Here is a 25,508-nt window from a genome sequence, read left to right as displayed (position 1 = left end):
AATCCGTGTTTATTAACCTGCTTTATTGTGTATCTAAACATATATAAATGCTTCTCTGCTTAGATTCATTACTACCACAAAGTTAAACGGTTTTGCCATTCAAAACATTTCAGTTTTATTTAAGTAAAATAGTTCAAAAGCTGTAATATTCGAACAGTAAAGCGGAAACAACTTCTTGCATGAAGGATTAAAAACACATTTTCTTTTTTATTTAAACATTGTTTCATTTCAGTGAACTGCATCAGCTTCAGTGAAAAGTTCCATGAAAGCTTTAGTAAAATCAATTCCAAACGGATTTTTTTGAGAAAAGGGGAAGCGACAAGCTGCTAAGGAGTGATTCATTGTTTCCGTTCAGTTAATACATCTGCCTCACATGCTCAATGGATAAGAATAAGAATTACACAGGTTGAAATTATCTCTTTTGGAAGTTAATGTACATACCACACTGCTCCCATGAAGTTACTTGCTTTTACATATGGCTAGCTAAAAACTTAAATAAGAAGGATTAATTGATAGGCACCATCCCTGTACATTCTTGCAATTACATAATCTAAAGCTATGTAGGCTATCCCCAATGTTTGCCCATTTTTAACATGAGACAATATGCTTGCAGACAGAACAAGCAAAGCTTACCCCATTTTTGTTCTCAGCAAAGGCTTTTAACCCAAATTCTTTCTCTCTCTCTCTCTCAAGTCCTCTAGTCTCTTTTCACTCAGAAACGAAACTGGCTGCTTTCTTGCAGATGTACTGAAGCCTGGTGGATATGTGCTGTTTCGTTGTCAGTGACATCAGCAGGAAAGCATAGCAGGCTTCCTTGGTCACACCTACTTTTGCTCAAAAAAGCCGTCTTAAAGGTACAGAGCATTGCTTTTCACCCTGAACCACAGAACAATATAAGGCACAACTGAGTCATCCAAAACTGCCCAATGGCTTCAATGCATTCTGCTCAAGCTTTTTGTATAACTGGAAATCCAGCAATTCTAAAATGTAGCCATATTCTCTGTGCCTGCCCTCAGATTGTGAAATTCCATCCCCCAAAAAGCTACATCTAGCCTATTTACTCTACAGATGCTATTAGATGCTGGAGACACCCCTCTTTACCCTAGTCTTCGGGATTACACACAAAATTTAAACTGGAAAATTATTGGGCTTCTTGTTTAAATTGCATTACTGTATTGTTAACTTTATTTTATCTAATTTTAAAATTATATGATTACACTGTTGTAATCTGCCCTTGGACCTAATAGTGAAGGGTGGAAAGAAATCCTATGATATATAAATAAATGTTATATTTATTGATTTAATTTATAAAAGTATTTCTATACCACCATAGCATCCATTATCTGGGTGGTATACAATGTTAAAAAATAGCCGTTTTAAAAATAAAAATACATACGGTATATCATCAAGGCAGGCATGGCCAAACTCTGCCCTCCAGATGTTTTGGGACTACAATTCCCAACATCCCTGACCACTGGTCCTGTTAGCTAGGGATGATGGGAGTTGTAGTCCCAAAACATCTGGAGGGCCAAGTTTGGCCATGCCTGCATTAAGGTGACTGATTACTAAAACTAAGAACTAAAACTGGAAGTGTCACCATGGTCCCAAGCAGAACTGGCTTCAATAAAAATAAATAAATAAATAACCAGGCAAGAGATAAAATTGTATATGGAAGTTATTAATCTGATGACTGACTTTCAACCACAACTATAACAATATTTTCAAGTAACAGAGACGTTATCATGCTTATTAAGGAAATACAGCATTTGAAATCTTACTAATATCAGATCAAGACAAAGGCTTAATTGGCAAAATGTCCTTAATAATCATGGAATTGGATAAGAAAGTTGGGATCTTTGTATTGGGTAAACAAGCTCCAATAAGAGCTGACATGACTAGAACGGAAATGGTTATGGGCCAAAATACCACCATGGATAATTTACAGGAAATTTTCCTGGAAGAAGAAAATCCTGGAAGAAGAAAAAAAAAGCACCCCTAAACCTAGATTAGTATAAAAAATAGCAGAGTCTATAATAGCACCAATGAAACTTACAAACAGATTTACAAAGGTAATTTTTTTATCCTGTTTTGGAATATTATGAAAAGGTTCATAATAAAATATACCTGTACATTTTAATTAATAACACAAGAAGATGCTGCTAGAGCATCTTGAGGTTACAGTGGCTGAACAGTTGCCTGTAGAAAACCAGCAAGCAGGATTCAAGCACAAAAACACTCTTCCCTCCTGTGGTTTCCAGCAACTCGTATTCAGAAGCATTAATGCCCCCAATTTCGCCCAGGAAATTTCCCTCCAGATGAACTTGAACAAAATTCAAGAAAGTCACCCCCACACTGATGCCTACCCTGGACTTGCTGCTATGACTGAATCAGCACCTGATCATAGCACACCACCAGTATATACAGTAAAACTCACACAGGGAGACCACTATTCAGATAACAAGGTGTTCAGTGTGGGATTCTCTCTGGACTCATTCATGTTGTGTACACTCAAGAGCTCACAAGGTTGCTCTGGTGAGGGAGAAGGGGAAATGACAGTATGCGCACAAAGGAAGCACCTTACGCAAATTGGCAGGCCATATGGAACACAAGGGAGCATGAGCACATTGCTGTCATTTCTTGTCCCAAAGCCTGAACAGCTACTTCATGTTGGGACCCCAGGCACAAGCAGCCAACATCACACTCCAGTCCAACAACTGAGGGTACCAGGACAGAGCACACCACACAGGTAAGCAAGGGAAGGGAAAACACATGCTGTTCATGCCCAAGTGCCACACCTGCCTCTGTATCTCCTTACGCCTTCTGTGCCCTAGCTGAACTATCCTGCTCTGGCCCTCTTCTCCCTTGCACCCTCCACAGCAGGATGTAGAGTCCTCCACAAAGGAGAAGTACTTCTCCCAACATGCAGGTAAGCTCTCTGCTGCCAAAGGCCAGGCACTCCACTCCAACCAATGCCACAGTTCACGGTCATTTTTGCCTTGCAAGATCACAGATCAGATTCAGGAAGTAATAACAAGCTGTCACCACATGCAGCCCCCAAGGATAAAGGGGCACCCCCTCTCACAATCACTGCAGGTTCCTTCTCCTCCCAATGGGATTGAATGAAAGTTCAAGATATTTGAGCAACATGCATTTGGCAATGTGGGGGTGAGATACCACAAGGCACACACAGTGGTGGGGCCTCCCCCTTCAGTGGGTATTAATAAGCAGTGCCTCCTCAGAACAGCTGTGGAGGATCACTTGCTCCCAAATGCCTACATGAGTTTACAACGAGGAATGTACTTTATGCTATATAGCCATACCTCGAGTTGAATGTGCTTTGGGTTGAGCGTGTTCGAGTTGCGCTCCTCAGCAACCTGGAAGTAATGGAGTGTGTTACTTCCGGGTTTCGCTGCTCGCGCATGCGCAGACGCTCAAAATGACATCACGCGCATGCGCGGAAGCGGCAAAACGCGACCCGCGCACACGCAGACGCGCCGTCGCAGCTTACGTTGCATTGAGGATGCGAACGGGGCTCCGAAACGGATCCTGTTTGCATCCCGAGGTACCACTGTATCTAAATTAGATAAAAGATTACTACAGGCAATGACCAATGGACGCACATCCGACTGAAGTGCGATTGCGTACACGTGCATGGTGCCAAACCCAGAAGTGACAATAAAATGTCACTCAAGGGGTGGAATGAGGGCGGGACAGAACACTTTACATGGGCCCTGCTGATGCATGTGTGAGTCCTGAACTTAACCCGCATGCAAAACGAAAATTGCATTCTGCCGTAGGTGTTTGTGAGCTTCCCTATTTGTTAACCAGTATTTCAGTCATCCATCACTACTCAAAACATTCATCCAATGAACCGATTTCATATGTTCATTTTAATATAGGTGGAAATTGCCACTTTGTTGTTCTTGAAAGCATGAAACTAACACCCAACAAGAAATAGTTACGGCTTGTAAAAAGTTTGCTTCTCAGCATGAAATGTCACTTATTATAAGGATTTTCCCCACTCCAGGATTTAGTTTTCACCTTCAACAGAAAAAGACAACATTGAAGAGTAGTTATGACACTTTGCAATACAGTGGTATCTCGGGTTACATACGCTTCAGGTTACATACGCTTCAGGTTACAGACTCCGCTAACCCAGAAATAGTGCTTCAGGTTAAGAACAGTTTCAGGTTAAGAACGGACCTCCAGAACGAATCAAGTACTTAACCCGAGGTACCACTGTATATCAGAAGTGTCTAAGGGCTTGGTAGACAAATGCCAACACAAAACTTGTTCATTAAATCACAAGACTGTCATTTACATGAATCTGAGAGTCATGACCACCAACTTATACCAGCATCATGCTACATGAATTTAAAGAGAGTATTCCACAACAAGTAGTCTTAAGATTTCTAATTGTGGCTATAGGTATATTGAAACTCCATAAACATGCACCCTGTGAACACAGCTTTTTACATATGCCATGAAGCATGGCTTTCTAATGTAACATATGATAAGAATTTTGTAGATTTGGCAAATCCACACCATGATCAACTCCCACCCGGAAAACAATGTCCCCACTGTGGAAGGACGTGTGGATCCAGAATTGGCCACCACAATCACTTATGGACTCATTGTTAAAACCATGTTTATGGAAGACACTCTTACTTGGCTACGAGTGAGCACCAAAGAAAAGAATGATAAGAATACATACAATTGCATGTATCACAGATATTACGTTAGTTAAATGTGTGTACATAAAACCACTTATTTACCTGGGTTGAGAGTCGAAGCCAAAGTCATTTGATTTGTACATCTCTGAGCTGAGATCTGGATCTAAGCTGTAGTATAAAAACAAATGTAAGACTTTAATGTTTAGCAATAATTTCATCCTATGTAGCTATTCTTTACAATGTTATTCACGTGGCGTTAATATCTAGTGCAGGGAAGTCATACATGGAGAACTGTGCTTCTCAGCCATAAAGGGGAGCTTTTTCCATTGAAAATAGAGATAATTAGCCGGGAGCCTAAGATGAGTGAAAGTTTCCCAATCCTTTCCTCCCTCCAGTGCCTCTCAAACATCTGTGAAGGGTTAGACCTCCTGAGCAAAGTGGAATTGGGCCCAGGGAACTGCTGGGAGAATGGGAATGACCCTAAATTGAGTAAATAACCTTTTTCCTGTAAACCTCCTTCCATTCACTTAGGATTCAAGCCACTGTGTTTAAGATCACCTTTAAATGCTGAAGCACCCCATGTATACTAAATTTTATCCCTAAATGCAAAACAAAACAAGATTGTTTACATTTACCTCCAACCCCCAACACCATGGTAAGTCAAGCAGCAAGCCAGGTAACTAAAACATCACAGTAAGATACTAAAAGGCCCATAAAAGGTTTGCCTAATTAAAATATTCTTCATCTGGTGGTAGAACATTAGAAGAGAGAAAGCCAAACAAACCTTCCACAGGAAAGAAATATGCAGCTGGTATGCAGCTGTCCCCACAAAAAAGAGCCACAAAAATGGCTCTCACACATTCCAAACAACCTAGCAGTCACCCGCAACCCGACAGAGGGAAGGGCATTCTTCTCCTCAGTTCTTAAGCGTGTGGGGAAATTACATGGGAGGAGACCCAAGCCATTTAGGGATTTATAAGTAATAACTAACATTTTGAATTATGTCTGGAGCTGTGTTTGTAATAACCAATGCAAAAGTTCTAAAATGGGTGCAATATACACATGAAGTTCTGTTCCTGTGTGCACCAGAGTTGCCGCATTCTGAACTAAATGGAACCTTCAAAGGCCCTGTACAGTCTTGCTGTAACCAAGCATGTGTTACTATGATTTGGTCTGGCCTCACCAGAAACGGGGAAGCAGTTGGCACTGGGTCAAATCCCCCTTGGCCACAGCAGCAAGGTCAGGTCCATCCAGGACTCCCCTCAAACTCCAAACCTTAAAATTTAAAGTGAGCGCTACTCCTTCAGGAACAGGCAGAAACCACCATGCCTCAGGAAAGGCTAACCCTGCCACAAAGAGAACCTATTGTCTGGATTAAGCTTCAATTTATAAACCCTGAGGGTAGCAAGACTGCCAGAATCAGATTTCTAGGCAGCGGGAAGACATGCAGTGGGTCACTGGAATCCCACTCTGCAGCTTTTCCTTCTGTAGCTCAGCGGTTCTGGGAAAAGCTGAGGAGCTCATGGCTCCTTTATTTGTTCCCAGCACCAATTAACTAGAGAGTAGGAGGCACATGATGGGATCTCCCATGGTCTGGGAAGGGAGGTTTAAACCTCTCCATTTCTGTGTGCTGAGAAGGCAGGGGGCGAGTGCATGGGTGGCAGTGTGCATGGCTGATAATGGAGTGGGAGGAAGACTGTGTCTGCCTGAGAAGGAGGAGGTTGGTGAATGTGTCTCTCAACACACCACACACCACCATATATTGCTGCCTGGGCTGAGAAGGCTGCCATAGGGCAATGGCCAATATGTTGAGCAGCAGTCCCCCCCAGATGACCTCCCAGAAAGGACATATTGCAGAATGATGCCCCAAAGACCCATCTTTGACAGGTGGTCTAGAAATATACCGTTATCAATAATGGGGTTTTTTTAATTTAAAAAACTGCTATGAGGACCAGTAGAACTGATAGGGATGCATTCTCCCCCCCACCCAGCCCCAGCAAAAAATCTATTCTTTTGGCACAGATTGTCAAATAAGGCAGCCTAAGTCCTCTTGGCCCCATTCTGAAGTCGGAATGAAATACAACTGGATAATCCATTTTATCCAAGATACTGAAATGGCACAAATGTGCTCAAGCAGCTTTCCAAAGACTGAGCATTTTACACTGGCCTATCATTATCTAACATTGTTGGGTCAAAGGGGGATTTTTAAAAATAAAATGGCTTTAGCACAGCCATCTTAAACTTGGGTAGAACCACATTTCCCTGTATGAAGGCAATTGAATCCTCAAGACCCATGTAGGCACACAAGACCTGGTCTCTTTTATAAACCAAGATAGGTAAGGACATGAAGACTATCTTACACTTCTAAAGATTTTTGTCAACAAAATTGAAAATTATCCCTAAGGAAAGAAAACGCAGGTATGATGGGCACACAACGGAATTCAGTTTTAACTGGGGCATCCAAGACAATATGAGCAATTTAATATGCAAAGTGTCAAGCAAAACTTTCACAGTGAGCTGAGTCTCCAGTCATACCTTTCTGCATCACATACAAGTTGCTCATATTTAACCAATCTTTGCATGACGTCTGAGCAGCAATATCGGTTGTTGCAAGTTCCACAGCAGAATGCTGGACAAGATATTGCTGATATCAGAATTCCATTAAAATTGGTGTGTTCTATGCAGTCTTCACAGAAACCTGAAAATAAAGTCAAACAAACAAGTCATTGCGCTACACATGTTCCACAACAAATTCACTACAAATCAGCATAGCCTCTTTTTATTTGGATCTCCTGGAAATTATATACCAACAAGCACAAGCTTCTGACTCCTGCATAATTGTAACCCTAAATAGTACATCACTGGAAGGAAGAGAATGATCTCATTCAGAAGGAAAAGGTTATTGAAAGTAGTATTTATGAGCATCTAGTAAAACCCATGAGGGAAATGTATATGGGGGAGGAGAGCTGCCAAGCGTTGTGTGTTTTACATGGCTTACATTTTTCTACAATCCACCATGAAAGAAACAATCTATTACCAAAGAGGTGCTATCTGCATAAATGGGAGTCTGCTCACTGGATCCAAGTATTTTTGTTAATCTGAAACATCAGTTGAAAATTAAAAAACAACAACATATCATCAGTTTTTAAACACTGTCAGAAATAAAATCTCTTCCAAGGTATCAGGCTGAAGTGGTACTTCTGGATAGTCCCAAAATATATTGACCTGAAAAGCTCAACAAAATACAGCTATTTTATTTTATTTATTTTAATATCACACTTCAATATAAATTGCTAGGGCAGAATTAAACTACAAATAAAACAGATCCAAACAATTATTAAAAATGCACAAAACCTAAAAGGCAGCAAGATCTCAAAAGACAGGGAAAAGCAACAAACAGGTCTAAAATTTCATCTCAAAGGTTCTGTCCTATGTCTAACATAACAACAAGTTAAGTGCCAGGCAGAATGTTCTGAACTTGAAGTGAGAACTCCATAGTTAGGATGCAAGCACTGAAAAGGTCCCCTAGTTCCTGGTGGCTTACCAAACTCACCACAGATGGTAGGGGCACCTACAGAAGGCTATCTGCATCTTGATATACAGTGCCAGCTGCCACCAAGGTGAAAGCCAGAATTTTGAATTGGGTCTGGAAATGGACAGGGAAGCCAACCGCAGTGAGTAATCCACTAACTGGACTTTGCAAACCATCTGCAAAAGCAACCTCAAACAGAGTGCATTACATTAGTCTAAACTTGAGAAGGTTAATTGAGGCCAGGCTGTCTCTGTCCAGGTAAGGTGTTCACTGGTCCACAAAGCCTTAGCTGGTATAAGGAACTCTATACTGCAGAAGCAACCTATGCTTCTAATAAGATAGATAGATCAAGGGCCATCCCACAATGTGAAAACCTTTTTCTTGGAGGAACCGGGAGTGTTATCTCATCAAGCACAGGATGAGCACCACTTCTCCCACTTGACAGATAATACACTCACTCATGATACCTCTGTCTTCAGTTTATCGGCCTTCATCCAGTCTAATACCGCAGCCAGACATAAACTGGGTAATTCAAAAGATTGAACCTCACAGCAAGATACTCAACATATTTACTTGGAAACAAACAGTTTCCAAACAGTAAAGAATCAACCTGACTTTCTACTAAGTCTGTTCAGGATTGCAACATTAACCTCATTCTGGGAGAAAATGTTCTCTCACTCCATTATTGTTGTGATAAGCAGGAGCTCTAAGCCTTCTGAAGGGTCCACCACTGTGCACTGGTTTCTTCCTGCTTATTTCAAACTTAATTGAAATGAAACTCAAAAATAGATTTGCTTTCCACAAGTTGACACATATGATTAAACGCTGTAAAGCAAACTAGCAAGACAACTATAATTAGCAATGTTTAATTCAAATCTACATCAGCTGCCAGTTATTTTCCAGGCTTAGTTGAAGGCACTGATTACAATATTTAAAAGTATTCATGGCCTGGAAACTGCATATTCAAGGACCAAGTCAGACATCTCTGTGTCTGTTTAACATGTATATGTCAGTTTGAATATTCACAGGTGTGAAGGGGTGCATGGAGGACGGGAGCAAAACTAACCCCTCAACACCCCACTGCTTTGATTCCCTCCCCAGTCCAGCTCCAACAGTGGAAGTGATCTAGCCGGGGGGGGGTAGTGGTTGCACTCCAATGAGTAAACAAAGTTTCCCACCCATACTGACAAGTGCATGTTTAACAAACACGTGCACATTTGGTTTGGCTGCCCTTCCCATGCGCTGGTCTCCCCACTTCTGAAAATTGTCTACTACAGCTCTAACATTCTTCTAGAGAAGTCAAGAGCAGTGGCCAGCAGGCACAGAAACTTTGCAATACTGCCCCAATGATTTTGACTCCCTGAAGAAGATTTTTGCTGGCCTTTCAGACTTCAAGGAGGGAGTCCATCCAAGCAGTCATAGTTTGCTATTGATACTGAAGTAATCTGGGGTTTGCTATCTATGGTGTTTAGGCTGCTGTCCTTCACACAGTTGCCTGGCTGCAAGTCTTATTGCTTAATGATTTTTGCACTGATTGTGTTAGCTGCCCTGAACAGCTAATTACGCCCAGGCCAGACATAAACATTTCCCCCCCAGTTGTTTCCCATAGTGGGTACATGTGCTTTTATAACAACCTTCTGCCTTTTATAACAACTGTCAACAACCCTGCATTTCTAGAGATTGCGCCCATAGTGTTTGCATACTTTGGAGAGGACTCTAAATCCTTTATAAGGGCTAAAGTAGACATGACACTGAGGACACGTTTCCCGCTGCGATCCCAATTATCAGCCCACCAGGGGATGCTATTAGCATTTCTGAAAATTACATGTTGAATGCAAGCACATGCTTAACAAAATGTCTAATTAGGCTCTGAATTGAATGCTATGATCTGGTTCAGATAATCAAATTCTGGCCTGTTATCCTGGTCTGTTAAATGACATTAAGTCCCAAATGGGCTAGATTTTTGTACTTTGCTTTTACAACATCTTGTTGTTTCTCTGCACAAAAGTTGCTTTATACATAGCAGGTGGGGGTGGGGGTACAGATCACTGGATTCCAGCTATGAGTCCTAAGGCAGTGTTTCCCAAACGTTTTTGGGCAACGGCACACCTGTTTACCGGAAAAAAATCTCGCGGCACACCACCATTAAAGCCCCGCCCCGTGACGTCAGCGCGCAGCGTCACGCCGGGAGGGACGCACAAAAGTGAACGTTTTTTCCCTTCCCCTTGCCGGGGTGGGAGGAGGCAGCAGAGCGAGGGACTGAGGGACGGCGGCAGCTGAGGCGGCGGCGGCTGTTGTGGTGGTGGCGGTGATAGCGGGCGGAGGAGGAGCCGTCGCCGGGAGTTGCTGCTGCTGCTGTTGCTGCTGCTGCCCGGACATGCCGGCCTCCTCCTCCTCCGCTGTCTCGCGCTCCTCCCTTTTGCGCGTGCTGCCCCGCCGCTCAGCACCACCACCGCGGAGCCGCCCCCGGCTCGACGCGGATCCTCGCCGCCGCCGCCTCTCGCCGCCCAACTCGCCCGCCTCCCTCCCACGGCACACCAGCCGGTGTCTCACGGCACACTAGTGTGCCGCGGAACACCGGTTGGGAAACACTGTCCTAAGGAAATGCTGTCAATTTAAAGGAACAGACTAAAATACTGCATGGGCCAATGAGCTGCTATAGATCTGATAAAGCATATAGAAAAAACACAGGAGGAAAAAGATAAATTATCACTTCAAAACACAATGGCGGCATCCTCAATTGTCTCCTAATTCCTCCTGAAATTCAAAGGTATCTTAATAAATTCTTAGTCTAATCCAGGCTGTTTTTCTTGTAGACCAGGAAGACAACACTGAACACTTAGGAGATGCTGCCTGCATGGAGGAAATAAAAGTTGCTACTTTTCCCCCATTCCCCTTTTCTCAAGCTGCTGCCTTTTAACACATTTCCTGCACATGAGAAGGAAGGAACCAGACCACACTGCTGCTTTATTTCCTGTGCATTTGAAGAGGAGGTGCTTTTTAATCAAAGGTCTTCCTTGCTTGACTCTCAGAGCTATGTCAAGGAGGGCTCACCCATTACACCTTTTGTGCCATAAGCTCCGTGTTAGTGTGTGGGGTTTTGGGGTCCCATATTTCACCACTGAATTAGAGAAAACGGCAACTGGGTTTTCCATGGAATGCCATTTGCTCTAGTACAGCATTAAAACGAGTGTCTTCCTGTGGAAAGTGCCAGGGCAAAATTTTAAAGCGCTGCTTCGACACAGCTTTAAAACATGGTGCAAAAGGAAGTCTGGGTGGGCCTGTAGTTGAAAGCAAGATAGATACAATTATGCTAGGCATAGAATTTCGTATTAGATACCAAGCTGATTAAAAAGTACTAACTTTTTTATATAATCATTTTTATTACTTTTACATATAATCACATTGCATAACATCTTGACTAACATCTCGACGCTGCCCATTTCATGAAGAACCTGAGGCTCTAAAGATCTTTCTAAAGATTGTAGCCATGGGGAAATAGGGCCATAACTCAGTGGCTGAACACATGCCATGCAGAAGTCTCCAGCTTCAGTCCCAGGAAACTCCAGGTAGAGCTGGAAGAGATCCCCTGCCTGGATCTCTGGAGATCCACTGCTAGTCAGTGCCGGTAGTTCTGAGCTAGAGGGATCAATGGTCTGATCTGGTATAAGGCAGCTTCCTATATTCCTATTATAGCAGCAGATACATTAGTTGATGAAGCTTGGTCTGTCTCAATATCACCATCATCACCATCATCACCATCATCAATTAAATATTCAAAGTGGGGAGCCAGGGGTTCAATGTAGAGAGCAATTGCCAGGAGCAAGTTAAACCCTTCCTACAGTCCATCACGTATTATTTTGAACCCAGGATGCTTAAGAAAAGAGAAATAGTTTCACTAAAACATGTGTTTTACTTCCGACAGAGAGGCATATTGAAAGCTTTGGTGGCTCCCAAAGAGAGGTATCCCAAGGGTGAAATCCTGCAAAAGCAATCACTATGGCTGGGTGGTGTCCCCTCCCCCCACTATATGGTCCCTGTGGGTGCACATGCACCCAGTAAGGCTTTCCCTGGCATCCATGAGAAAGCCTGAACCCACAGAAACAAAAACTGGCTAGTTGACCGAAGGCTTTCTTCATCCCGCCACTGCTCTTCTCTTCTCTCCTTACTTACTTCTTTCTCTCTAGTTGGAATTCCTTCCTTCCCTTGGAAATTCTGGCCAGAGTAAAGGAGACAATGAGCTATGGTGGATGTGGTTTGTGAAATGGGAAATGTGTGCGTGTGAAATGCAAGTGGCTATGGGTGCCATGCGGGGAAAGGGGTGGGGGGAGATGAAACAGAGGAGACTGTTTTTGGCAAAGGAGCAAGGCTCATAGGCTTTCTTATCTTGTAGAGACGGGGGCGGGGAGAGACAGAAGATGGAGGCATTCCTTGTTTTTAGCAGCAGCAAAGCCATCATACTTTCAACCCAGCTCTGTGGGGAGGGGTTGGAAATCTTCTCAGGGATCTGCTTTGTAAAGACCCCACAGAAATGGGTTGACTGGCTGGGGAGAAGTTCTGCAACTCTCCCCAACTAAATACCGTATTTTTCGCACCATAGGGCGCACCGGACCATAGGGCGCACCCAGTTTTTAGGGGGGGAATTCAAGAAAAAAATATTTCCCCCCCCGCAGCCCCAAAGAGCAGCGTACAGGCTGCACACAACCTCTCCCTGCCGGAGGGGTTGCGTGCAGCTATGGATCAAGCCAAGGCAGCGAGCGGGATGGATCCCGCTCGCTGTTTTGGCTTCCCCTAGCCCCGTGCAGTCTCTCCCTCCCAGGAGAGGCTGCGTGGGGCTAAAGAATCCATAGCCCCGTGCAGCCTCTCCTTGGCAGAGGGGCTGCGCGCAGCTATGGAGGAAGCCAAGGCAGCGAACGGGATGGATCCCGCTCGCTGTTTTGGCTTCCCCTTTAGCTCCGTGCAGCCTCTCCCTCCCAGGAGAGGCTGCGTGGGGCTGAAGAATCCATAGCCCCGTGCAGCCTCTCCTTGGCGGAGGGGCTGCACAGGGCTTTCCTGGCTTTACTGGGAGGTGGGGGGATTCCCTCACCTCTCCCAAAAGCCCACAGAAGCCGTGCAAACCCTTTAAAGGGATCGCGGCTTCTCCTGGCTTTTGTGAGAGGTGAGGAAATTCCCCCACCTCCCGCAAAACCGGCAGAAGCCGCGCGCCTTTTAAAAGGGCTGCACGGCTTCTCCTGGGAGGCGGGGGGATTCCCCCACCTCCCGCAAAACTGGCAGAAGCCGCACACCTTTTAAAAGGGCTGCACGGCTTCTCCTGGGAGGCGGGGGGATTCCCCCACCTCCCGCAAAACTGGCAGAAGCCGCGCGCCTTTTAAAAGGGCTGCACGGCTTCTCCTGGGAGGCGGGGGGATTCCCCCACCTCCCGCAAAACTGGCAGAAGCCGCGCGCCTTTTAAAAGGGCTGCACGGCTTCTCCTGGGAGGCGGGGGGATTCCCCCACCTCCCACAAAACTGGCAGAAGCCGCACACCTTTTAAAAGGGCTGCACGGCTTCTCCTGGGAGGCGGGGGGATTCCCCCACCTCCCACAAAACTGGCAGAAGCCGCGCGCCTTTTAAAAGGGCTGCACGGCTTCTCCTGGGAGGCGGGGGGATTCCCCCACCTCCCGCAAAACTGGCAGAAGCCGCGCGCCTTTTAAAAGGGCTGCACGGCTTCTCCTGGGAGGCGGGGGGATTCCCCCACCTCCCGCAAAACTGGCAGAAGCCGCGCGCCTTTTAAAAGGGCTGCACGGCTTCTCCTGGGAGGCGGGGGGATTCCCCCACCTCCCGCAAAACTGGCAGAAGCCGCGCGCCTTTTAAGAGGGCTGCACGGCTTCTCCTGGCTTTCCTGGGAGGCGGGGGAATTCCCCCGCCTCCCGCAAAACCGGCAGAAGCCGCGCGCCTTTTAAAAGGGCTGCACGGCTTCTCCTGGCTTTCCTGGGTGGGAGAAGGGACTGATGCCGCCAGTCAGTCCCTTCTCCCTCCTGTTGAAAAGCCCGCAAGAGCGCACGGAGCTTGTGTGCCGCTCTTGGGGGCTTTTCCCGCCTGCCTCCCCCCTGCATTCGTTCCATAGGACGCACACACATTTTCCCTTGCTTTTTAGGAGGGAAAAAGTGCGTCCTATGGTGCGAAAAATACGGTAACTCAGTGAGGCAAAAGTATGGTACCTCTACACCTGTGGCTTTGCTCTCCTTCCCTCTGTGATCTACTTCACACCCACCCTCCCGACAGTATTTTCCCCTGTGGCGAGCAGAGGTTGGGGCACATGCCAAACCTATTGTGTGGGTTCAATTCATTGTGTAGGTTCAACTTGTGATCCCATTCTTGACTGCCTTCATAAGACCCTCTTTTAATTCGATGGTGGCTTGGAGGGGAGATGCCTTGTAAAAATCAATGAGGACAATGACCTGGATCAATGTTCTTTTGCTATGGTGGCACTGGAAAGTGCTGGATAGGTGATTGTTCTACAATTCAGTGCATGAAAAACAGATGTAATTTGAAAGTTGATAGTGGCTAGGGGACAACCTATGTGAAAATCATGCAAATGCTGCATAATAGCCATTTTGTGACTGGTGGTTTTTCCCCAGAATTCTGTATGTACCTACAAATCCCCAAAAGGTTGGGGACCCCTGTACCACAGAACAAGCTCCACTGAATATAATGAAACTTATTTCCAAGTAAAAATGCCAGCAACTGATCTGTGGAGTCCCAAAGAGCACAGTTTTGGCCAAACTTTTTTATACAAAGCCACAGGGAGTGGTCATTAGGACATGTGGCATGGTGTCATCAGAATGTAGATGGCACCCAGTTCTATTTTTTCTGCAACACTTGAATCAGGAGAGGCTGTGTGTGTCCTAAACTGGGGTCTAGATGAAGTCAGAGGCTAAATGAGGACTAGTAAATCATGATACAACAGACCCTGTGGATGGGTGGTTGCCAAGTCTGGAAACTGTGTTGTGTAGCCTGTAGGGGTTGCACTCACTCTGAAGCTACATATGCATGGTTCTCGAGTCTTGCTAGGTCCACCACAGTCACAAGAGGTCCAGGTGACCTCAGCAGCTTTGAGCACCTATTACCAACTTTGCAAATGTTGGCATACCAACTACGGCACAACCATTCTTGGACAGGGATGGTCTTGCTGCATTGGTCCACACACATTGCTATCCTCGTGATTAGGCTACTGTAGTGCACTTCATGCAGGAATACAGTGGTTCAGAAGCTGCAGCTGGTGCAAAATGCATCTGCTAGGGTGCTTAGTGGAACAATCAGCTTTACACATATTACATTGGGTGTTCAAAATCTGCACTTGCTGATTATTAACTAGCAAGCCAACTTCAAGGTTTTGCCTCTGCCATTTAAAGCTCTCGACTGCCTCCTGCAGTACAGATCCAGCTGAACTTTTAAGATCTTCCAAGGAGACCCTGCTGGCCATTCTGCAAACAGCAGATTGTCACTGTCTCCATGGTAGCACCCACCTTGGGCAATCTGTGAAGCAGAGACAGTAATGGCTTTTAAATGCCTCTTTAAGATGCACATGTTTACCCAAGCTTTCATGGGCTCTTACTCTTAATTATTTCTTTGTACAGTTTTATCTGTGACATATGGTTGTGCTCTAATTTTAGCTTGGATTTGTTTGGTTTTCAGGAAGTAGCATTTTTGTCGGTTTTATGTAAGCCACTTGGAGGTGCTATTGTATTAAGCAGTACAGAAATATAATAAATAAATAAATACACAAATCTCCAACCAACCATTCAACGCAGGAGCACAGAAAATACTTCTCCACCAGCACTGCAATAGAAGGCCTTACACTATTGGTCCTCTAGCCATAGTTAGGAGACCAGAAATGAGCTGCAGGCTTACATGCTATCCTCTCCTGTGGTTATTCCCCTTCCTTGATCAATATTAATATTGGGGTAGTGAATGTCATTTCTGTACTGATGTTAATCATGGTAAAGAGACCAGCACTGCTGCATTATGTACTGGCTACAGTAAAACTTTCAGATAAGGACTAAAGGAGGAGTGTCATGGGTCAGAGATCACTCTGCACAACCAGTGGTGTAGCATAGGAGCATGTAGCCCCGGGCATATTTTCTGGAGGAGGAGTGACCCACAACAGGTTCCCATCAGACCCTGGCTCTGGAGCTGCAGAGGCAGCTTCTTTCAATGGAGCTCTACTTCTGGGTCATGTCTGACCCGGGGGAGTCAGTGGCAGAGAGCTGTCACCCCTCTCCTGGGTGGGGATGTGCCACATGCAGCTCCTCCACAGCGGAGAGAAGCTGTGGGTGTGAGATGAGCCACAGCCGGCTCCATTTGTGCCCTGCTCCCCTCAGGGCGTGCCCTGGTTAGTGTTACGATATAGAAGCAATGTGGCCGCGAGCTACTGCTAGCTGGAAAGCAAAACATAATGGGAATGTTGGGACTGTTCCGTGGGAAACAGAGGGACAGTCTATTCACAGTGCGAAGCACCGGAATTAGCTCACAGTGTAATATGAGCTGTACAGGAAGTACAGGAGGAGTTAGTCTCTCGGCTGTTGGAGTTTGAAGAGAGCAGACATGTTTTCTGTAACGCTGCAAAGACAGAAATAAAGGCATGTAAATACGTTTCTGTCTATCTCTTTCCCCTGCCCGGGGGGGGGCAGGAAAGAGGGGGTGTGTTCTTCTCACGCTGAGAAGGATCGCCTATCGCGACCTCTGCCTGGATCCTGCCGGTGAATGCAGACAGGGAGGTCAATGGGAGATCAAGCCGGGTGCCTGGAGAGTGGCCAGTTTCTCCTGATAAAGTCTTGATTCCCAACAGTTAGTGATCCACCACAGTGCACAACTGAACAGCCTTATCATGCTCCAAACCACATTTCTGCCCAAGATTACGACTCCAACTTAGTTGCTAAAATGCCATAGAAGTCCATCACAGTACTTCCAGTTATAAAGTATCTGGTTACTTACACCATATAAAAGATCAAATAGGCTACTCGGGATAGTTACATGGGTGTTGATGAACACTCCTTTATCAACTGAAGGAATCTTTTCACAGTGTAATAACCTAATATCGCTCATGCAGTTTTAATCACTAGGAGCGCAGGTGTATTGGAAGGAAAGGGATACCTTTCACTCCCTTCTGTACTGAATGGCAGCCACTCTCTAGGTTACAGGCTGTTCAGAGCTCTGCATGGAGGGATCGAACCGTACATTGAACCTGTGCTATACGCCCCTGAGCTGCGAGTGTTCCCTCTGGAATCACTTTTCACAGCCTCACAAACTAAGGCTTGACATGTGGAAGTCGTCCCACAAAAGGAAAATTATATATTAAGATTTAGATAGTGTTGTCGCAGATATAGGCTCAGAGGCCTGCGGCATTAAATGGCTTCAGGAATGGTCTCAGGAAAAAAAAATGTAAAAATGATTCCAGTATGCAGCCAAGGTCAAAGATTAGTGACATCTGAAAGGCTACAAACTTTGCAAGTTTTACAGTCAAGGTTATGCAGTATCAAGCACAGTCATATAAAGACAAACAGTTTTGCAACCTTGGAATTGGCATGATACAATTTTTCATTCCTGAAACAGATAAAAAAAAATGCAAGCCCTTTTTATGGGGGGGTGCAGGGAGTGCAAGCAAAGGTAGCACAAATAAACAGTGGGGGAAATTCAATGTAACACTAAGCATATTGCTTCATCAACACAAACAGCTGAAACAAACTGCCCTGTCCTACCCCACACCCCACCCTGTTCCAGTGATTCTCAAGACCCTCCACCAAGTCAATTCGCAGGGCACAGGAAGAGGAAGGGGGGAAGCCCCATTGAGCTAATGGAAGTCCTGGTGCAATGAAGTTGCTACATAACTAACTTAGGTTCATTCACTTCATCGGGCCTTTTGTGAGGACTAGATTGACTACACCCCAGAATTTACCATTTGCAGACAGAATCTAGGTCGATGAATAACTGGGCTAATATACACACTGGGTTATACATGACTGCTACACAGAGGACTTCCACTGTATGCACACACCATGGTAAGTTATGGTATTACAAATTTAATATGAATAAATAAGCCTTTAATTTTGAGTGACAAACCACCAGTTTTTTCTCTAATGGCCAATGAGACTAGAGAAACATACTTGAGTACCATATTTTTTGCTCTATAAGACTCACTTTTTTCCTCCTAAAAAGTAAGGGGAAATGTGTGTGCGTCTTATGGAGTGAATGCAGGCTGCGCACCTATCCCAGAAGCCAGAACAGCAAGAGGGATCGCTGCTTTCGCTGCACAGCACTCTCTCTTGTTGTTCTGGCTTCTGAGATTCAGAATATTTTTTTTCTTGTTTTCCTCCTCCAAAAACTAGGTGCGTCTTATGGTCTGGTGCGTCTTATAGAGGGAAAAATACGGTGCTTCCTTGTGCAGAATGTTGGGTTGTCCCTCCCCTTTTCAGCGCTAACAACTTAATTTGTTAAAAAGAATGCTTGTTTCCTTCAGATATCATTGCAAAATGTTCTGCTCAGCTACAAACAATGCACTAGTTCAAGAAGTAATAGAGCAGGAGACAGCAGCATTAAATGTATATTTATTTAGTGGCAGCGGTGTGCAAAAAAAGCTAAACAAATGTATGTCCCTTCTAGAAAATATTGTTTTGTGTTAATACTTGGATTCCTTGGCCCAACCTTTAAGGGAAGAGAATGTACTTTATCTTGACTTTTGCATTATTTACAGTGCACTTGAATACACTGTGCAATGGGACTTGCCTCCAGGTAAATGAATACAGAATTATAGCCTTAGTCCATCCTGCTACATCTACTGACAAATATTTGTTGCTTTTGCTATTTAGTAGCATAATATTATCTGAGAATTGTAAAAGTTTTCAGCCTCTCTCTCTGCTTCCACAGAAAAGTTACTCCATGTTCTAATACTCCCACAAATCAAACACGTTTCCTTATACTGTATATAGCTCTTATTTTCTCTCCGTTTGATAGCTTTCTAATGTTTATTTTTCTGTGGTGAGTTATTGCTTAACTTTTATCCAAAGCTGCCTTAAGCACTTTTTGAAAAACAGAAACACAGACTATAAATATTTTAAATACAAATACCTTTGTTGCTATAACTGTTTTCGTGCCCTTCACTATCAACACTTCTTTTTTAAAATTGTTTTTATTAAATATTTTCTTGGGCTACAAAAGTACACACATCACCTCTGTTTTCAGATCACTGACCCTGGTTTTGATTTGTTTAAACACCAGCAACTACTCCTTAAGCCCTTAGGCATCAGCCTCAGGTTTAAAGTGTGTATTTGCCCCTGCAGCAAAAGTCCATGACAACCTTTTAAACAAAAACAAAAATCTTCCCTTTATGCTGCGTTCCCTCAACCCCACTTCTGCACAAGATCATCAACTGCTCCTTTCATAGCCTCAGTTTCTTCTATAATGGAAATTTCCTGTGTTATAAAAAGCTGTGTTGGGAACAACGTAAATCATGGATGTGGAAGCATATGAGAAAAGTGGGAGGCGCTCCATCAAATGTGCTGGGAAAGCGAGAAAGAGTGGCTTCCCACTCCCATGGGCACCACGTAAGCACAAAGCAGAAAATCCCACTTTGCAGCGTCTTTCAATATTTTCCATGAAACCCTCAGTTAATCTTCAGGGGCCTCTAATCTCCTGTGCCTTCACACCTCACCTTTTAAAACAAACAAACAAACAAACAAACAAACAAACAAACAAACACCCTTTGCTCACAGAGCAGCTTTACATCTGAAAGACAGCCTAGATTGGCATATGTACATCTATACATATGAAGTGGAGGGACGTGGGTGGCGCTGTGGGTTAAACCACAGAGCCTAGGACTTGCTGATCAGAAGGTCTGCGGTTCAAATCCCCACGACGGGGTGAGCTCCCGTTGCTCAGTCCCTGCTCCTGCCAACCTAGCAGTTCAAAAGCACATCAAAGTGCAAGTAGATAAATAGGTACCGCTCCGGTGGGAAGGTAAACGGTGTTTCCGTGCGCTGCTCTGGTTTGCCAGAAGCGGCTTAGTCATGCTGGCCACATGACCCGGAAGCTGTACGCCGGCTCCCTCGGCCAGTAAAGTGAGATGAGCACCGCAACCTTAGAGTTGTTCGCGATTCGACCTAATGGTCAGGGGTCCTTTACGTATGAAGTAGCATATGTAACATGTGTCCATGCCATTCTTCATCTCAAAACTGCAACAAAGTCCATGGATATTTAACTACTGTATGGCCACATCTACCACCCTTTTCTCTTCCTTCCCTCTGTTCTCTGCAAAGCAAAATGTTTAGCACAGGCCTGCATTATTTGGGGCCCTGATGAGCTGAATGCAGGCCCCCAACCATGCCCCTGAGACTTGCCAGGTGCTCACCAACTCCCTTGCTTTTGAAGTTCCTGGCAACAAAAGTCCGGTGGTTTTAGTGGGAGGGTGTGTATTTTAGGGCTGGAAAACCTTTGGCCTTCGAAGTGTAGCTGAACTGCAAGTCCCATCATCCCTGACCATTGAGCATGATGGCTAGGGCTGATGGGGGTTGGAGTTCAAAAGCATCTGGAAGGCCAAAGGTTCCCCAGCCCTGTTTTATGGCAAAGGCAGAAAGATGGTGACACCAGAAACGCAAAGCCTGGCCCCTCAGGAAGAGGGGGCTAACAAGGCACAGCATGCTTTGACTTATACTAATTAGGTATACTTTGGGTTGTACTATGTGTGCTTTCTTTGTGTAGTAGTTGTTATACAAAAAAAAGCAGGAAGTTTACTGAGCTCCTGATCAGCTGTGTTTAGCTTAGGACCACAACTTACACATTTCTACTTTAGCTTTTAAGTGCCTCTAGCCATATACATAAACAACATTTTAAAATGTCCAGAACAAACTTAGTTGGTCTCTAAGGTGCTACTGGACAATTTTTAAAATTTATTTATTTATTTCGACTGTGTCACACCAACACGGCAATCTACGTGAATCTAGTCAAATACATTCATCTCCCTTTTACTGGAAGTCACCATGTACATTGGTATCTGTTGCTCATCTTCTTCACACTGCCTAAATTTAGAGTGTAACTTTAAGCAACTGTATTAATAATTTTGTGCGAAACACCTCTTGGTCAAGTAACTTCTTCCTCAACTGTTAGTTCCTTCAGAGGAAAAAGAAGAAAAAGAAGAAGAAGAAGAAGAAGAAGAAGAAGGTGCTTCCTCCTTTTCTTCCTCTTCTTTAATGGCCTTGTGTGAACCACTCTAGTCTAACCTTGCCTGCCTCACCATTGTTGCCCAAGTCCCCTCTACTCCATTCCTAGGATTTCAGTTGCCTGCTTCAAAATCTACTGCACCTCTCCTAGCAAGGGCAACCCTGTCATAAAGTGACATACAGCAGATTACTTTGGTCTCAGTAATGGAACACAAAAGCCTCCTAACTCCAACATTTGTGTCTTGCCCTCCCCATTTTATAGGCTTGGGACAGATAACTGCAGGGAGCAGAGATTCTTTTACTTCCAACGCTTAGCTTATATTATCCCCCAAATAGCTCTAAGCGAGAGTGGAATGGGCGGTTTTCGTAATAATAATAATAGTCTGAAACTACTGCTAATGTTCAAACCTTCGCTGTCTTTTATTTATGACAAGTCGTCTTATTTATAAATATCTTGAGGTGCAGACACGCAATCCTGAAACGCAGCAGACCTAGTCGTAGTAGACAATCGGGTGTTAACCGCTCCCCCCCCCCCCACGCGCCAGTCTGGGAATATGAAAAGCGGGTTTTGGTGAGGCCGATGGCAGTGACACTTGAGAACAATCTCACAAAAGAGGCCTCGGAGGTTTTAAGAAAGCAAAAACCGGGCGATTCAGACACATACACGCACGACGAGCCACGAGTGGGGCCTCGGCGAAGCACGAGCCAATTGAGAACGCCCCTTAATCAAACATGAGAAGGAAAACAGGTCTCTGTGTGACAGAGGGAGCGCCAGCTTCTTCCTCGCCTCGACAGCCCTGGATGTCTGCTCAAGGCATCCCCTTTCTTAGAAGGTGCCCAATGTCCGAGAAGGGAGCCTTACTTAACCTTCTCCCCCCGCCTCTTGCCTTGCCATCCATAGCGGATGCGTAAAGCACCGCCGAGCCGCCACCAGCTGCTTCTTGATCGCTGAAACGCAGAGCCGGCCACTTCTGCGCCTCCCCGCTGCTGACGCCTCGGCTCCCCCTCGGAGGAACTTCTCGCGGGGCAACCCGCCAGCAACCCGCTCCTCGTCCCTCTTCGCTTCCCATCATTGTTGACGCCAGGCAGGCAGGCAGGCAGGCAGGCAGGCAGCCCTCGCCCCCCCCTCCTCTGCCTCCAGGGTCTCAGAGAAGTCCCCCTCAACTTCGTAGCGCGTCACTCACCGCCAGGCACCAGGAGAAAGAGCGCCAGGAAGGCGCAGGAGGTCAGGAAAGGGCTCCGGGCGCAGGCCGCCATCCTCCTCCTCCCCTCAGTCAGCCCGCGAGCAGCAGCCACAGACCCACCGGGACGACTCCGCGCCTCACAACTGAGTGGCTCGCGTTGCCCGAAAGCCAAGAGCCGCGGCCACGCCTCCTCCCGCCCCCCTCCTCCTCCTCCTCCGGCTGCTTTTGCTCCAGTTGCCCCTGCGAGCGCCTGAGCGAAATGGGAGCTCCGCGGCGGCCGTCCTTTTGCCGGCACCTCCCTCCTGCTTCTGCTTCAGGGCTGGCTCTGTCCTACGAGGCGGTCATTTCCCCGAGGGCCATGGATGAAGAAGCCCCAGGGCATGTGCAGAGCCTCTCCGTCCCCACAGCGCCGCCCAACTTGGAGGTGCGCACCTCTGGGATTAACAGCGCTATTCTGTGCCTGCTTCCCGGGAAGGAAGCCCCACTGTGTTCGGTGAGATTTACTCCCGTGTAATCGTGTATAGCGGGAGGTGGGGCACCCTGTAGCCCTCCAGATGGGAGCCGGAGTTCAAGAACACAGGTTCTCCATACCTGCTGTGTAGGACTGCAACCTAAAAGTCCCAAGATCCAGCTCTGACAACGAACTTCTTCCTTACAACCCCTGTTGTGGTTCTTCTTTTTTTAAAAAAAGAAAGAAATCAATTACTGGAGCTCCCAGGGCTGAGACCTGCCTTGGAAGGAATGTCCTCTGGCCAGAAAGTTCTGCTCCTTAATCCCAGTTTGTGCAGGATGTCTGTAACTGACCAATGGCAAGAAATCATTCTTCATGTGGCTGGGGAAACCCAGCCAGATAGACGGGTTGAAATAATAATATATTGTCATCCTCCTCCTCATCCTCCTCATGTACTACTTTATTGTTATCCCACTTGTGTTGGGGGCCCCCAAGGTTCAACCAGTCAGTTTACAACCAACCTTTAGTGTGGAGGTTAGAATGGGAATAGAAGAAGTAACACTGACAAGAAGGCATCATGTTTAGCCCTTCTGTAGCCCACATTTGATTCAAAGATGTGCGATGCTTCTGGATTCTATCACGTAATCCTTTTCTTGGGCACACACAGAAACCACAGGTGACCAGGTATCACATCAGCATCTCGGACAACCAAATAGGGGCCTGGGGCTAAAAATGATATTGGCCAGTGCTAGGAGGCAAAGGAGGTAACCAGGACACAAACTTTCTCCCCTATTGGCTGCTTTTAAATTGTTGAGGATCTTGGTGAACTACTTTATGATTTGTTTGCCTGTTGTAGCAGTTGTAATATGCTGTGCAAGATGGTGGATGATTATTAATTGTATTTTTGGAGCTCTTATTTCTTAGAATGTATTTTATTCTACTGAAATATGAATTCCTTAGAATTCATGCAGGTTGCTTGCAGGTTATCTCAAATTAAAGCGGTGCAATACCTTCCCGTTGGTATGAAGAACAGGATGTAGGCTCTCAACGGATGGCCTTTGGAGGATGAGGAAATGGCCTGTCCCTGTTCTCTGGGCTGATGTTTTCCTTCCCTTTGTTGGTCATCAAGAAGTGTTTGCAAAGAAATGACAGTTTGGAGAAAGGCAAACCGGGAACAGACAGAAAACAACTTTAATGGAGAGAGTAATCTATTCATCAGTTGTATGATTAACTGATTACAGTTTATTTAATGGCTTGCACCCATGGATATAATCCTACATTACACATGGGCAGAGCAATTCAAAAAGAGTGTGGCTCCTAACCTCCCCCTTTCTGATTTTTCTTTCCTTAAACACAGTTTTATTGCCAGCAGGAAATATATAAACTAGGCCAGCTTCAGGGCTGGTGTTGAGTGTGTCCTTCATTCCAAGGTGTGTGTTGGGGGAGTGGCATGCTCCTGCAGCACATCCTTTTGGGTGAGTCAAGAGGGGCAGCCTCCTGATGGATGAAGCCTCTCTCTTTCAGGATGGGCCTCACTGTCCGCAGAAAGGGAGGCCCAATGGATTCTCTGGTCTCTGCGATCCCTCCCAGGGACTGCAGCTTAGCCCATTTAACTGTCTTTCTTATTTCTGTAAATGTGTAGAAGTTGGTAGGATTCCACAACAATGATCAGAAGGAAAGATGCCACGGTCTCTTGCAGGTCCTGCCAGCTTTTTCCTCATCAAAGCCATTTTGTTTGGAAATGCAACACATTTTTTTCATGTGGAAAATTAATTAGCTATTTATTGTTCATTGGAATTGTTTCCTTTTTCAGCATGAGCTTCTATGCTAGCAAAATGACGTTTGTGGCAGAATGCCACATTTCCTAGCCTTGTTACTACATGCTAAACTTAAGAATATATTGCTGCATTTCCTCCTTTGTTCCCTCACAATAAATTGCACACCGCTGCAGGCCACACCTGCTCATTACTAAAGAGAAGCAGAAACGGAAGGGCATGCCAATTGCAATGCCAGTGGGAGAGGTTTACAATAAATAAAAACTTTGCAGTGAGGAAACGGATGATGACATTTCCTTCATGTGATCACTTTCACACGCCCTCTTTGTACAGTGGTGGCACCTGTGTAGGTGTGGACTCTGAGACACTTTTATTGCAGGTCCACCTTTCCAATTACTTCTTGATGGATAGACCTGCTGTCTTTTTTTTTACAGGTAGACCTGACATCCAGACAACTCTGCTGAAGTCCTCAGTTCTTTCATCCCACCCAGCATTCAATTGAGCTGCTGCTGCAAGTAACTTCATAGCAACCCCCCAACACACTGCATTTCCATAAAACAACCCAACCCAGCAGGATAACAACAATGGAATACACTTCAGGGCTGTCAAGCACTATTTAAGTCTCACCCCCCCACCCCTACCCCGCAGCCCTTCACATAGCAAAATATGTTACTGCTCAGGATCCATGATCCCTCAACCAC

General features: G+C 45.4%; 1 protein-coding gene across 2 annotated transcripts in view; it reads right to left on the bottom strand.

Annotated features, from left to right (window-relative positions):
• Positions 1 to 22,776, bottom strand: part of SHISA5 (shisa family member 5) — a 36,350-nt gene extending 13,574 nt beyond the window's left edge. The window contains exons 1-3 of one of the 2 annotated variants that reach the window (XM_082211997.1): positions 22,582 to 22,776; positions 7,209 to 7,371; positions 4,776 to 4,841 (exon numbers count right to left, since the gene is read on the bottom strand). In XM_082211997.1, coding sequence (XP_082068123.1) covers positions 4,776 to 4,841; positions 7,209 to 7,371; positions 22,582 to 22,654 — 302 coding nt within the window. In that variant the 5' untranslated portion in view covers positions 22,655 to 22,776. Of the gene's footprint in view, positions 1 to 633; positions 789 to 4,775; positions 4,842 to 7,208; positions 7,372 to 22,581 lie in introns of those variants that run through there. The other variant, XM_082211998.1, reaches the window with a different exon arrangement.
• Positions 22,777 to 25,508: the final 2,732 nt, after the last annotated feature.

This window comes from Podarcis vaucheri (genome assembly GCF_965113315.1).
Source record: "Podarcis vaucheri genome assembly, chromosome: 2".
NCBI lineage: Eukaryota > Metazoa > Chordata > Lepidosauria > Squamata > Lacertidae > Podarcis > Podarcis vaucheri.
This window is presented reverse-complemented; position numbering and strand designations above follow the sequence as displayed.